Source organism: Hyperoodon ampullatus (genome assembly GCF_949752795.1).
Source record: "Hyperoodon ampullatus genome assembly, chromosome: 11".
Taxonomy (NCBI): domain Eukaryota; kingdom Metazoa; phylum Chordata; class Mammalia; order Artiodactyla; family Ziphiidae; genus Hyperoodon; species Hyperoodon ampullatus.
In genome coordinates, this window is record NC_136924.1 from 81,203,409 (window position 1) to 81,219,557 (window position 16,149).

Here is a 16,149-nt window from a genome sequence, read left to right on the forward strand (position 1 = left end):
ATATTCATCAATATGAAGCTTTAGGTCAAGGTTCAAAAAAATTAACCTGAAACAAATAAGGCGAATCTTTCTTTTTCATGGAAGAATGGCAGAGGCCCTTTTAGGCAGAAGTGTGTCCTTGCTTTTGCATTATTTGAGAACTGAACTGTATTTCTCTTGAGAACCTGAAGTCAATGTATCCCTTTTCCTATAAGTATATAGGACTTATAGTTTTCCTGCATAATTTTTTTATGACTCAAAGACACAACATTTAAACAATTTGTCTTCAACATATAATTCAACCTTCTGAAAAGTCATAATTTTAATTTTATTTTTTATAGCACTTCTTATTTCTATTTCATATTGATGCTATGGGTGAATGAATTAAATTTGCTCTTGGATAGTAAACATAAAGACATCCATTAATACTGTAGCTATATTTAATAGTAATGTAAAGGTATGATGATGTAACACTAAATAGTGAAGTAAGACTTTCTATTTAACATTATTCAAGTTAACAAGATGATGAAATTGATAATATCTATTATTGAGAGGATATTTAATTAACATGGGGCAAACTTAGGAAAGGTGTGAAGTTTTTAATTGCTGTGTTGTTGATTTGGTTTGGTTATCTTCACAACGTGCAATGATAAACCATTTCTCATTTTATCTGTATTGATTTGGACTTCAGAAAGTGGAAGGAAAAGGTTTTTCCAACCTCTCAAATTTTACTTCTGCCCAAAGTGTTGTGCTCCTTCTTATGTTATTTAAAATCATTCCATAAGGCAGTTTCTTTCATATACATGGAGAAAAATCTATGATGTTGCAAAGAGCAAGCTGTCTTCCCAAAGTTAGGTTTGGACATATAAAAACAAATATGGTACTGTTGCCAAAGAACCTCAGTATAAATTTCTGTATTCTGTATTTAAATGTCTGTACTTAACCTTAAATTTCTGTATTTAAATGTATTTTTAATTTGAATACTCTACATCAGCGGTCCCCAACCTTTTTGGCACCAGGGACCGGTTTTGTGGAAGAAACTTTTTCCACAGACCAGGGTTGCAGGGAATGGTTCAGGCCATAATGGGAGTGGTGGGGAGCAATGGGGAGCAGCAGATGAAGCTTCCCTCACTGGCCTGCCGCTCACCTCCTGCTGTGCCACCCGGTTCCTAACAGTCTGCAGACTGGTACCAGTCCACAGCCTGGGGGTTGGGGACCCCTGCTCTGCATGGTACCAAGCATAATAAACACTCCAAAACATTTACTGAATAGTTACCATGCATAGAACTTAGAAGATACATGCAAGTATTATATTTATTTTAATCTAGGTAGAGAAATATATTTATATTTTTTATGAATGTAGAGTAAATTAAATACAAAAATAATTTTTAATGGCCTACTTGTTTAAAATAATATTCAGTAGAGAAAGTCCAGGATAAAAAAATCAAGGACAAATCTCTGGATGTTTTCTGAAAATATATTTTTCTATTTCATTTATAGTATAATAATAAAAACATTGCATTATTACTTTTAATATGGAAAATATAATGAGTAATATTTCAAGAGTCATTGTACTAAGGGCTTCATATGCATTATGAATTATTTAATTCCTTGAAGAGTTCTATAAGGTGGGAATTCCTTTATTCCAATTTTTGAGAAGAAACAACCAAGGCCTACAGTTGCATGGCCTAGGTAAGATAATAGTAGTGGGGAAACTAAGATTTAAATTCACGTCTGTCTTGATTGCAGAACTGGGGCTCTTAATCACTCTTCCTCTCTTTTCCTGGAACTGCAAAGAATACAGGGTTTGTCTGTATGGTGTTTACATGCAGATTTGTAAGCAGTGCTGAAAAATTACAAAATGAGAAATCATAAAAGAAAACCACAGACTTTGTGAATAATAGGTTTTGTCAATGACATGCTGTTTTTGTGAGTTTCAGAACAAATAAGACAGTAAAATCGAATCTTTTCCTCCCTTTAGCTTTGTAATAAAATAGTATTTCTGGTGAGTTTTGTTGGAAATCGTGGCACCTTCACCCGAGGATACCGAGCGGTCATCCTGGATATGGCCTTTCTCTACCATGTAACATATGTCCTGGTTTGCATGCTGGGCCTCTTTGTCCACGAATTCTTCTATAGCTTCCTGGTGAGTACATCTCTATGTGGATAGTCACTGCTGAAAAAAATACATAGTGCTGCTGCTTCTTATGCTTCTTCCTTTGATTTTTTTTTTTAAGCAGAGTCTGGCATTTAGGACAAATTATGTTATTTTTAGACTTGCCTAGGAAAATCATGCATTATTATTATTTTTAGTCTTTTTCTCTGAGAAACGACATAGGTGGTGCAATTCTTTATTTTCTCTCTGAGACCCACCTCTTGACCCAGGCTTGGTATAGCAGGCTGCTTTGGGTTTCAGCCAAGTCATATTTCCCTTAGAGATTCTTCAACAAGAAAAGGGATATACTTTCTTGGTACTGAATTCATTGCATTTATTTATAACAGCAAATATTTTGTGTATCTTTAGAATGGCATATAAATAAAATGAGGGGGAAAGCCAACTTAGCAAAAAGATGAGTTGTTTTAAGGGCAGTCTTATAGTTTTAGATTTAATATGTCATTGTTGTTAAGCTTATTTACATATATCTATTCATTAAGTGGATTTTTAGATTTCTTCTAAAGTTGCATTTTGGGTTTGGTTTTGTTTTTTTGCTGGTTATCAGTTTTCCTTGCTACATATATGTTCTATAGCCATAAACCAGAAGAGGAGTCAGTACAAGTATATGGTAATGTTTTGAAACTTAGAGCATTACCAGGTTAGCATCATGATGCCAGAGGAACAATTTATTTATATCTTCAGCTCACAGTTGGTATGCAGAGGAGAACACTACCCAATAAAATAATACCTGAAAACAAGCTGAAGATCTAAAAAACATTATGCTGACCTGGCTTGCTTGGGTCATGAGGGGCAAATTCATTGCCTCCTGCTTCCCTGTGACCTAGCTCACCCATGTAGGAAGATTAAGTAAGAAGCTAATTTCCTGTTTACCCTAAAACACTTGCAAGAGCCACAGTGAAGCGTGGATTTGTCCCTTATCAACATAAGGATACAAAATTATCTTCCAGGCAGCTAAGTTAGATTAGTATTCAGCCAGTTAAGTTAGATTAGTATTCACCCATCAAAAGTAGACTTTTTTTCTGATCCAAGGATCCTACTGAATCCTTTCTTTGCTCTAATTCACCACAAAAATTGCATTTTTTAAAGTCTGCCTATGATAGGTAAAAGTCTATTATACCCAGCACTTTTCCCTGACTGTAATATGTAATATTTATTATAATGTTTTTGTGCTTCAACCTCCTTGTCTATAAAATGGATAGGGGTAATATGAGACTAGTAATATCAAGACCCATTAAAGAAATAATATGAAAAACATGTGAAATGATATATGTAAATCTTTGTTATTTAAGGAAAGGTTTTTGACAAAATAAAGGTGTATCTGAATTATTGTATGAGTTATTAATAGTAATGGTACTTTTAATTTATGTTAACCTTAATTTCCAGTTGCATTTTTCTCTCATCTTTTTCAAATCATACAACACTTATGCTAATTTGTTTTCATTGAGTTGGTTATAAAAAGGATATATTCCATTTTCATGTTTAGAGGACTAGAAGAAAATTTTAATGGACATAATGTCAAAATGGTATTTAAATGTATTTTTAAAATATTTTTATGTTTTAAAAAATATGTGAATTGGCATTCCCAGTTGTGTCCACAAATGCCAATCCTTTAACCAGTAATAGAAACCACACTCTAGACTTTCCTTTGAGAAATAAATGGAAGGAACCATTCACCTGTCCAACATCAATACCTTTGCATTCTCAAGATTCTGATTCCATGGGTATGGAATAGGGCCCAGGAAGATGCATTTTCAGCAAGTATCCTATGGGCTTCTGAAAACTATAAACTTTCATAAACTATCCATAAATGATCTGGAACCATTTCCAGACCCTTTCTTTAAGCCACTGTTGAGCTGAAGGAAAATCTCCTTTCTGTCAACTAAATACTTAAATAAGTTAAATAAGCCAGGTCAGTAATTTGGAAGCTGAACTTGTGTTACTTAATTTGTCTTTAAGGAAGAATAAGGACTTTGTTTCTAAAGGTTGTATCTCCCTCCAGGAGATAAACAGATAGCAAAATAGTTAAACATATGTTTTTGTGTTTGACCATCAAAAAACATCAGTGTCCTAAGGTGAGCAAACAAGTTAATATATTTACAGCAATTATTTGCAAGACTATAGTTAAATTGGAAAGTAACTGTATAAGCCTCAAAACCCTGAAAAACAGAGTACAAGGCCCTGGTGTTTCTGAAGGGATGAACGACACTGGTATTAATCATTTCAAACAGCTCAGAAATTTTAATCACTCCCCATAGATAGCAGAAAACAAACCCCAGTTATTCAAATATCAAAAATACTATTCATTTCCAAACTGATACTTATGCCTTCATTAAAGTAAATGTTAATATTGCTTTTAACCAACTTTTAATAATGAAACATGTAGTTGCGAATGTATAATTTCAACTTTAAATATAGCAATAAATAAAATTGTTCTTAAAGTTGACTGCAGATAGCAAACATATACCTAGGTTCTTGACTAGTGCATATGGATTGTCTACTACTAAACACAAAATGGATAATAACCCATTATCCATAGAGGAAGTGAATTAACACTTGTGAATTATAATTCTGTTTATACTTCTGTTCCCAAAAGTATATACTAAAGTAATAGGTTTTGCCCTCAATCTACCTGTTTAGTAAGAAAGATGTTTGCATTTCTCAAATATTTTTAAATTTCATACCTTTTCTATTTTAGTGGGCTCATAAAATTGAATTCATGTCATTTCACCTCTAATCCCTATATTAAACAACCCGTTGAATGAATCCTTCAATTATTCATCACTTAGTTCCCTAATTCAGCATTCTCATGTTAGCCATTTTACATATTCTAGAAGCAACTACAGAATATCAGAAAGACTAAAAATAGGGAATAAGTAGCTAAGTTGGTTATGTATCATATTACAATTTTTCTAAATTCAAATTTGAAGCTATGCTATTACCATGTCTTAAAAAATTGATATTACGTTGGTTATGAAACCAACAGATGCACATTATATATTGTGTTAGAGTTATCTTTATTGAAAAGCAGTTTATCAACACATTCAAACTGGAGAAGAAATACATATTTTGGTTCATTTTTAAGTTGTTATTTATACTGTTATTCTCTCACAGATAAACTAAAATGGCCTGCATTTGTATTTGTGATTACCTTTGTATTTATTCACCCTTTGCTTCATTGCATTTTTTTCCTTGTTTTTGTTCTCTTTGGTTTTGTAGCTTTTTGATTTAGTATATAGAGAAGAGACTCTGCTCAATGTCATAAAAAGTGTCACACGGAATGGCCGCTCCATTATTCTAACTGCAGTCCTCGCCCTCATCCTTGTCTACCTGTTTTCCATTATTGGATTCCTTTTTCTGAAGGATGACTTCACTATGGAGGTGGATAGGCTGAAAAACAGAACTCCCCTTACAGGTATTGCTGTTACCACTAAATGAGCTTGCTCTGATGGCGGCTCCGACTGGTACATCGCTTGCTAAGAGGATCACAGATGAATGATGATGGAGGCAATGTTTTCTTTCATTCCTTTGAAAACATTTTCTTGTTCACTAAGAGCTCATGAGTGTGAAATACCCCTACGCTGTATGTTAGCTGACAGTGTGCATAGGGAAATCTTCATACAAGAAACGTCACCTGAGCTCAGTCTCAGTGCAGAAGTTTCAACAGTGTTGACTGTACTCCCGGGGACAGTTGACAATTTCAGTGCAGAGTAATAGCTTTGGGATTCTTTCTCTTGGGGGATGTCTCCCCCAAGAACTTCCAGCATCATTCACAACCATTATTTCATACATGTTTGCTCACAGTACATTATATTATACTTGAATAGTTGAAAAGCATAAATGCTTTGATTTGGAAACCATCAGATAGTCAGAAAATTTGCTATAGAAAAATGCTCAAAATATTTTCATTAAGGGGCTCTGTCCGTGAATATGTGGCTGTCAGAGTTTCTGTATGATATTTATGTTTATTGTCTGACTGGTTAGACATCACCCATTTATACTCGCTGTGATTCTTGTGGTATGAGGGGTGATTCTTTCCATCTTACTTTGGACTTTTTATTTATTATGCTCCCTAATGGTTTCTTATTTCCCCCTTTCCTACATTTTGTTGTTTTGGTTAAATTTTGTTCTTAAGTCTCTTTCCTCCTCTCCTGTGTTGCTGGATGGACATCGCAGTTCTGCACTTTGCTGATAGTTTCTCTGGGTGATTCCACTGCCTATGGGTTGCAGAGAAGGGAAACCACAAAATGACTCTCTCTTTCTTCAAACCATCAAATTTAAAAGTAGGATTTAATTAGTGGTGCTTTTAGAATATGGGATAATTAAGTGGCATTTAGGTCTATTATATAGTCTAAGTAATCAAGGCATGGAATAGAAACATCATATACATAGATTGAAAGTTATTAAACTTGAGACTGAATTTCAGACCTAGGTAGTAGTCTTTATTCACAGACACATGGTATATTTTCTGTTATGGCCTTTCTTTTTCTCCCTTAAATGTTACTTTGTCTAGAGTTTTATAGGTGTAAATATTTGGAGGAAAAGCTCATGTATATAAATACCCCCAACACTCCACTTGTGCTAAACTATCTGTGAATCATAAACTATCTGTTCTCAAAATTCTTTGTCTTAATTATTTACTAGGCATGATCACATTGAGTTATTCAGTATAGAGTGAGTCTGACACTGAAGCATCACAGTTTCTGAATCAAACGTGTACAGTCATTATTGTTTTATGAATCTTGTAGTAAATAATTTTAATTGTGTTGTTTAAAAAGTTAGTGTCCAGAGGAATGGATAAAGAAGATGTGGTACGTACATAACAATAGACTATTACTCAGCCATAAAAAGGAACGAAATGGGGTCATTTGTAGAGATATAGATGGACCTAGAGACTGTCATACAGAGTGAAGTAGGTCAGAAAGAGAAAAACAAATATTGTATATTAATGCATATATGTGGAATCTGAAAAAATTGGTACAGGTAATCTTATTTACAAAGCAGAAATAGAGACAGAGATGTCGAGAACAAACGTATGGATACCAAGGGGGACGGGGGTGGGGGATGAATTGAGAGATTGGGATTGATATATATATACTATTGATACTATGTATAAAATAGATAACTAATGAGAACCTACTGTATAGCACAGGGAACTCTACCCCGTGCTCTGTGGTGACCTAAATGAGAAGGAGATCCAAAAAAGAGGGGACATATGTGTACATATAGCTGATTCACTTTGCTGCACAGTATAAACTAACACAATATTGTAAAGCAACTATACTCCAATAAAAAAAAAAGTAAGTTAGCGTCATTATATTATGAATATATTTTCTTTAGAAATATAAAAAAGTCTTCTTTCCTATCTTTTACAGAATAGGAAGCACAAAAACTAAAATGTCAAGATCTTCACTAAAAATATTTATACATATTTATATATAAAGTTGTTAAACAAGAGAAAGCATTTGTAAATACTATAAAAATCTGGCATACAAGAACAGCTAACAAAGTTAAACTCTTGATTCTTCATAGACTGAGAGTTTTTGTTTCATAGAGAGTGTATGTGGTACCATGCCCTGGAAGAAGCACTCATATTTTCATAACATTTTAAATTTAATTCCTAATACTATATATTATGTCTGTGGATATGTAGCATAAAGTTTATTCTTTCAATTACTGAAAACTATTTTCTCCCAAAGTTGAGTGAAATTATCAAGCATAACACATCTAGGAAGCAAGTGAAATGGGGAATGTAGAAGTACACAGTTCTTCAGTGAATGTGAAGAAATCAGTGAACAAAGAGAGGAGGGTGAGGTTCTAGAGCTGAATGGCAGGTGCACCACAGGTGGATATGAGAGCAGAGGACCAATAATTTGCAAATGGCCTTGGGAGTTTGGGACAATGCATATCCCACCTCTGACACCAGTGGAATCTGACTCTGTAGATGCAAGAGCCTGCACTTGACGGTGTTCAGGGGAATCCATGTCTTAGACAAGCCCAAGGAGTTGGCGGGAAGGTAGTGTTGACAAGCGGAGGTTCCAGTGTCTCTCCCACTGCCCCCTATTCCCCATCCTCAGTGCTGCCCTCCTGTTTCTACCCTCATTTCCTCTCCCCAGAAAACGGCAGAAACTTCCCAGGTGGTTCTCCCCCCCACCCCCCCCCAATGCTCAGCCTCTCTTCTGCTTGTGCAAGTCACTCATTCCTACCACAGTTCTGATTCTGTGTTTTACGGGTTTGAAAACTTTGCTGGGCCCTGGGCTGGCTGTGGGATGCTTGGTTTAAAATCATTAGCCTAGAAGCTCTGCCTTGTCTGTGCCTTTGCTGGCTTCTGTACCTTTTGTCATAGGATTGTACCTGGAATTGCCCCCTTTACCCTCTACCTCATCTTCCTGTGTGTAAATCCTGTCTCCTCTAGATGGATCCGTCTCCAAAAACCTGTGTTTTTTCCTTTCTAGAATTCACCTCTCCCTCTCTGAACGCACTACCTCACTTTACGTGTACTCCACTCCCTCCATTCAACTATAATTATGTCTGTACCTCTCTGTATTCCCTAATCGATTGTGGGTTCTCCAAGGCCCTGACTCCGAGTCCTCAGAGCCTAGCACGAAGTCAGTAAATATTAATTAAGGGAATGGCTCCTGGGGAACACTCAGGAACCCCACCCCTCTGACCACGTGACACTCACTCTACCCCGTGATAGACCCGTCCTTTCTGCCATGCTGCCCCAGTCAGGGTGCGGGGAGGTAAAGTTTGTGGCTTCCCTTCCTTGGGGACCCGAGCTCTCTCAGCTCCAGGGCTTGTGTTGGTGGCACCTCCAGGCCTGGTCTCTCTCCTCATCACACGTCCAAACTCCAGCCACCATTCCCCACTTCTGCCTTCACCTCATCAAACAATCAGGCCAACCTTGGTGGGTGCTGCCCTGAAATGCACTTGAATATTTCTTCAGTCTATAAAAATGAACTTAATCCTCTCCCTCCACCTTCTGGACTTTCCTTGGTGGCTCCGTGTGAAAAACAGGTTTGAGAGGAACGAAACTCTTCATGTTGTGTTTGTTACTAACAACAAAATTTGTTATATGAAACTTGTTTTACACAGATAAGAAGGTTACTATTTTCTTTTCTATCGGGGCCGGGGAGATAGGGGCTAAAGATGGATCCTTGGGGACTAAGGAAGACAAGATTCTGAACAGGGATCTGGCAGAAGATTCTTGCTTCCCTGAGATGTTTGATGTCCTCTTCCCGGGAACCCACCATTTACTGTTAAGAGATGCCACCTCCTGCTTGCTGTACCTCAGCCATGGGCACCAGTGGCTGAGAGCTCAGGGTTACCAGCCACACGGGGGGAACATGTTTCTGGCATTTCCAAGCCAGAGCCCTGAATGCATCTGGCCATGGGAACATTGTTACACATGGTGGTTAGGGCCTGCAGTATTATTAGTAGTTTATCTCAGCCACTTTAGAAAGATAGAAAAGGCTTTTCGTGAGTTGGCCCATGAACCTATTCTCTATTTATAAAATTGATTCAGTAGGCAAAAGTGTGTTCGGAATTCTACACTAACTTAACTAAAAACTTTAGGAGCACAGCTAATTTGGAGTAATAGCACCTTTTATTTATGTGCCTGTGTAATTTGTCTGCTCATTTCTTGTCACTTGCATATTTGTCTCTATACCATGTCTCCATTGTGTGTTCTCAGGTAGCAATGCAGTTTCTGCTATGACTTTCGCTTCAATCCTGGGAACATGTGAAAAGGACAACTGCTCACCCACAATGCCAGCTTCAAATACAGGTCTGTAAAAAAGGCTCCGGGACAGCATGAACTCGATACTTCTGAAGTTATGTTTATTTGATTAAAGTTATTATAGGTTAGAGAGTTGCTCTAAAAATTTCATGGTAAGTTGAAATAGAAGAATGGAGGGTAAAAGAACCTAAAAGTTTCAAACTAGAGAAAGGATTCTCATATCCGTCATTTTGTATCCTCACCCTGTTCCTTACGTTATTTCTAATCATGAGAATTTATCAAATTTACCCTGTGGTACATGCTGCTAAAAATTCTGTTACCATATTGCAAAACCATACCACACTAAGCAAGTCCCTTTCCACTGTATAGCCTTTAACTAAGAATATATTGCCTTTAACAGAAGAATCCATCCTTTAACACAGAATGGGAAAGCATGGGTTTAGAACTCAAAAAGCTTGGTTATAATCCCTGACCTGCCACTTTCTAGGTCTATGTCTTGCATATGTTATGCCAATTTCCTGGACCTTGTTCAGATGGCTTGTCCTGAAAGAGAGGAAGGAAGGAAGGAAGGGAGGGAGGGAGGGAGGGAGAGAGGGAGATCTATCTAGGTACATAGGTAGGTAGATAGATAGATAGATAGATAGATAGATAGATAGGGCATATGATACTTTCCCTGCCTCCAAAGGAACAAATGGAACATGCATATAAAAAGAATTTTTTAGACTCTAATCTGTTCTCGAAGGATGTGGCAGGAATTTGAAAACTATGGCATGTGTGAAATTTAATGAACTGTAGAAGGAATTAGTGATCTGTTTCCAGAAGCAGCAAAGATTTAGGGAGCATTTAGATATTTCAAGAGTTCTGTATATAAAAAAGGAATAGATTTAGTCTCTGTTTTGTCTACAGAGGGCAAAATCAGACTCAGAGAAAAGGAGGGAAGCAAGAGTTAAGCACAGCCTAAGGATGGATTTCCCCACTTCCATCTGGAAGCACGTTGTTCGGTCATAACGATAGAGCCTTTTTCCCCAAGTTGCCTTTTGCCCTAAGATGTTGGACTGTTGCTTCAAGTCCAATAAAAATGGACAGTCTCTTCTACTGACTAAATGTTTCATGCTCTATCACTTAAAGGGAGAATTAAACACATGCATATGTTCCATTTCCACATCCCAGCAGCTCAGGCACTGTGAACAGCTAGCTGCCACTCAGGATTCTTTCCCCCCTGACCTCCTGGGTACCCAGTTCAGGCCTATAAACCACAAACCAGCTCCTTCTCTACTTGTGTAGCTTTACTGGACTCTGAAGTTTCTAAAATCCCGTTACATGCATCCTCTGGCTTATATACCTCCAATTTCTTCAGCTTCCTCACATATTACAGCGATGACTCTTCATGTAACACTCCAAGGCAAGAAGTTGAGTGGTGTGATCATGTTTAGGATAGAGCAGTTTGCAGTCACTCCCCACTCTTGACCCATATTTGACTGACTCTTGGCTAAAATGCTGTTCTTCACTGGTTCAGCTGTCAAGCCATAAATGCCTATTCTGTGCTCACATAATTGGGAGTTTGGGATTTCAAGTATAAAACCATGCATTTATGTCTATATATTTCTGCCAACCCATAATCCCAGGTTGTCCCAGTTTGTCCTGTGAATAGAGGAGGGGCTTCTTGACCAGATGATCTCTAGGTTTCAGGCCCCTTCCAGTGCTCACGTGCCATGAGGCTCATGGTACCTTTATGGATCCTGATTCTATTAAGCAGAATATTCATTCTCTCTCATGTCATCCTCAAGTTTGATAAGCTCTAGAACACGGGTTGGCAAACTTGGGCCGTGGGGAAATATGAATTGTCACCAGTTTCTGTACACCCCTCGGGCTAAGAATGGTTGCAGCTTCTTTTTATGTTTTTTTTTTTCTTTAATGAAAAAGATACAATGGAGACTGTATGTGACCCACAAAGCCTAAAATATTTACCATCTGGCTCTTAACAGAAAAAAAATTTTGCCAACCTCAAAAGATTTTCATTAAGGGTGCTAGAAATGCTGCATGGGGACAGTGCTAAGGACAGAGTCCATTGGTGTGTGGCCACCAGAAACATGCTTTCAGATTAACATAGTCATGTTTTGTGCATTATTCACCCACAAAGAAATCGGCCTTAAATAAACTACCATTTATCCCATGTTCCTCCTTCTTTTAAAAAATAATCTCATGAGGCTCCTTCTCAAAGCCTCCTTGCCAAAGCCCAGATACATAATGTTTGCCAATATTCCCAATGTGAGGTTCGTCTGAACCCATACTGGCTTCTCTTGATCCTGACTCCTTCCCACACTATCCCTTTAATGACATATCTTATCTGGGGGAGCAGATCAATCTCATTTGTCAGCGGTTTGCGGAATTTGTCATAATCTCAGATTCAGATCTGCAGATGTTTCACTCTTCTTCCCATTTTCCATGATTCAAAAAAGCACAGAGAGCTATTTCAAAACCTCAGACATAGTTTAAGTAGCTGGCTAGAATTAAATAGCTCTTAGGATCTGTTGGCCACCTTGAATGTCAATTTATTGTTATAAGTACTTATCTCTTTTTTAATTCGACATTCTTTCTCTGTGACAGAGTATGAAAAAGAGTATGTTAAAAATTTTCCTTTCTTGTTAGCATGAGCATTTTAACAACATGGTCCCAAGCAGAGTAACCCTGTTTCTGCCTTGCTCTTCTAAAAATTATTTCCTTTTTTTAAAAACCAAATACACTGCAACAGTGGTTTGATATTAAGAGCAAAATATTGGTTTGCCAGTGAATCAAAAACAAAGCTAGTGTTCCTCCTGCCAGAGTCTATAAAGGCGGCTGACCCAGGGGTCCAGCACAGCAGCTGAGCCAGCAGTGCTCATCCACCCCTCGGCATCCAGAAGCCCTAAGGTACAGTGAGGGAGCTGCTGAAGCCCCCTCTCCGAGAATGAGAGCCTCTAGGTCATACACGTATGAACATATCCCAGGAGGTTGCCACCCAACTCTGTGCAAGTCTGCAAAGCTTAGGCTTTATACAGTTTCCCAGGCATTGTTGTAGATGCTCAACCAGGTATTCTAGTGTAATTGTTTCATACAGTCTTACTCATTGTGACATTTTGATCTTAACATTTAACAGAACGAAGTGAGTGTTTTTGTAAAATAGGAATTGAGTTAAGTCAGATCAGTACAAATCCTCAATGATGATGACGATGATATTCATAATTATAAAAACTCTGTGTATTCATTCATTCATTCATTCCTACAGCATTATTTGTTGAGCCGCTACTATGGGCCAGCCACCATATTCAAGACAGTGTTGAATAAAGAGATAATCCTGGACATTATGAAACTATAAAATAGTGAGGGAAGCATAAAAAGTTACAAAATACGGTACTGCAAGTGGTGCTATGATAGGTAATCACAGGAGAACGTAGCTGTAGATAAACAGAGAGGCCCTTCTGGGGAGGGATTATTTAAACTGAGACTTGGAGGGTGAAAGGCCAAGAGAAAGAAGGAGGCGTTCTGGGCACAGCGAACAGCATGAGTGAAGACCCTGAAGCATGTCCAAGGATAGAGAGATGCTGCTAACTATCCTCATATTATAGGTAAAAACACTGAAGGACAGAGACATTACGTTCACAGCTAGTAAATCAATCTAGATCTCTGATTCCAAGGCCTGTGCTCCAACCTTCTAAATTATATTGCCTCCTCATTAAAGGATTAATCTCTATAAATTATTTCTTTCCTAACCAAAATTTAGAGATGGTTAAAATTCTGCCTAATATTGCCTTCCTCATAGAATGCTTGGAATGCTTGTTCTTTATGCGTATTGTCTTCTGAAGGCAATTTCTTAAAAAAAAGTAAATCTTCTCTATTATGTATTTATCAGCTGGAGTTGATTCTCTCCCCTCTTCCCCAGACATTTGGTAATGTCTGGAGACATTTTTGGTTGTCCTAATTCTAGGAGAAGTTTTACTAGCATCTAGCAAACGAGTAGGGGCCAGGGATGCTGCTAAACATCTCACAATGCAGAGGACAACTCCCCCCACCAACCAAGAATTATCCAGCCCCAAATGTCTACAGTGTTGAGGCTGAGAAAGTCCGTTCTGTCACAAAGTCTGTTTGGATATTGGTTTATACCTCCGAATGCAAACGCATTAAAGACTTCCCATAATACTGCTATCACCTGTCATTTTCACCTAATACATTACACAAAGAACAGAACTTCCCTTTTCCCTGTGGACAAAAGGGGACAATTCTTCCAGGTGTATTGCCCCAGGGGCAAAGTCTGCATTTTTTTTTTTAGGCTGACCTGAACTGGGAGCTGTGGGTATGATTTTGCAGGGAAAGCTCCCAGAGTAAGGAGGAAAGAATCCTGGAGGGATTTCAGCACTGCAGGTGCTAGTGACAGAGACGCTGGTGGGATCCAGAGATGGTGGCAGTAGCTTTTCACGATTAGGGATCATTTGTAAATCAGTATTAAAAACTACAGAAAAGCCTGTATTAATCTGCTCTTTCTTCTGTGACCTTCTTACATTTGACATGGTAAGTGATAAAATCCATTTGATTGAAAACTCTGCGGATCTGACCTTGTAACCCCTGCCACCTTTAAATCTTGGCCACGTGTGTCTAACTGCAAAAGTAGAACGAAAGCCAGAACCTGGTGTTTGTGGGGAAGCGTGTGTCACTTAGATGTTAAAATAACTTTGCTGTGTCTAAGACCAGGATGAAATTTTTTTTAATTTATTTATTTTATTTACATTTTATTTTTTGGCTGCGTTGGGTCTTCGTTGCTGCGTGCGGGTAAGCGGGGGCTGCTCTTCATTGTGGTGCGCAGGCTTCTCATTGCGGTGGCTTCTCTTGTTGCCGAGCACGGGCTCTAGGCTCACGGGCTTCAGTAGTTGTGGCACGCGGGCTCAGTAGTTGTGTCTCTTGGGCTCTAGAGCATAGGCTCTGTAGTTGTGGCGCACGGGCTTAGTTGCTCCATGGCATGTGGGATCTTCCCGGACCAGGGCTCGAACCCATGTCTCCTGCATTGGCAGGCGGATTCTTAACCACTGTGCCACCAGGGAAGCCCCAGGATGAAATTTGAATTTGCAAGCCCTAGCGTGCATTTGTGAAGGCCTTGGTTTGTTATCTAGTGGACAGCAGGTCCACATTACAGAAGGCCCAGACACGCGCGGTAGCATGATAACAAGCCTCGGGGAGTGGAAGGCTGAGCAGCCAGCTGCTGCGGAGGCTCCATAGGTGCAGGTAGAGTCATCCTCCCAGAGGCAGCGAATTCTCATGGCAACTGGCAACTGACTGCAGTTGAATAAAAAAACAAAAATCTTTTATTTCATTTGCTGCAGACGTCCAAGACAAAAATGTTCTCCTAAAAAAAAAAAAAAAACCCAAAACTGATTTTCTAGAAAAGTAAGGCTTTTTTGAGGCAAAAAAAAAATTATTTGCAATTATTTTCCAAGTAAAAATCATTTGAATGTACAGGAAAAAAGAGGTTTACAGATGTCCGACATTTATGAGTTATTCAAATTGAATATATTTTGGTATTTTACTTTAATAAAAAAGATTGATGTGTAGCAGAACCGGTCCGTCTTTATGTCACTCTACCTTTGGCTTCCTACTGGGTGCCCTGTGTTTTTAATTTTTTTTTCCTAAAGTTTTTTAAAATCAGCAATTCCATATTGAGGTGATTGTGATTAAAGGTTAAGGCCAAGAAACAAGAGGTTCTCAGTTATATTCAGAATTTCAAATATGTCTCAATGACAATCTATTGCTTCTAAGAAACCATTAAAAAATGGAATAATTTAATGGTCAAAGCAGAAAAAAACTGGCATTAATAAATACTTTTATTCATGCATGTCCAGAAAAATTTATAGACTAACACCTCAGATCAGGGGGAAGTCTTTCAGAGTCAATAGAATATATTTTTATTCCTTTCCTCATATGAAACACCCCTATTATGAATTAAGAAAAAATCCTTTCTAATACTCCTAAACTGAAAATGAGGATAACTTAAGCTCATATTGTTTAAGTATAGAATTTGTTGGTTATATTAAAACTATAACTTTGCATGAGATTTGACAGCCATCTATCAATCATAATGCTAATTATGATACTTGGAATTTACTACACCCTAAATATATGCCAAGCAATGTTCTAAGTTCTTTACATGAATATACTTAGTTCTTTTAAAATGTCTCCCCATTAAAGTCTATGTCCGCTCATTCTTCCTTTACGCATGTAAACAAGGGCGTGT

At 37.9% G+C, this 16,149-nt stretch overlaps 1 protein-coding gene across 2 annotated transcripts in view; it reads left to right on the forward strand.

The window, feature by feature from the left end:
- ITPR2 (inositol 1,4,5-trisphosphate receptor type 2) overlaps positions 1-16,149 on the forward strand; it is a gene marked incomplete at its 3' end in the record, with an annotated part of 533,638 nt that overhangs the window by 448,660 nt on the left and 68,829 nt on the right. The window contains exons 50-52 of one of the 2 annotated variants that reach the window (XM_079715959.1): positions 1,961-2,125; positions 5,372-5,567; positions 9,846-9,938. In XM_079715959.1, the coding sequence (XP_079572085.1) occupies positions 1,961-2,125; positions 5,372-5,567; positions 9,846-9,938 (454 nt within the window). The remainder of the gene's footprint in view (positions 1-1,960; positions 2,126-5,371; positions 5,568-9,845; positions 9,939-16,149) is intronic. The other variant, XM_079715960.1, reaches the window with a different exon arrangement.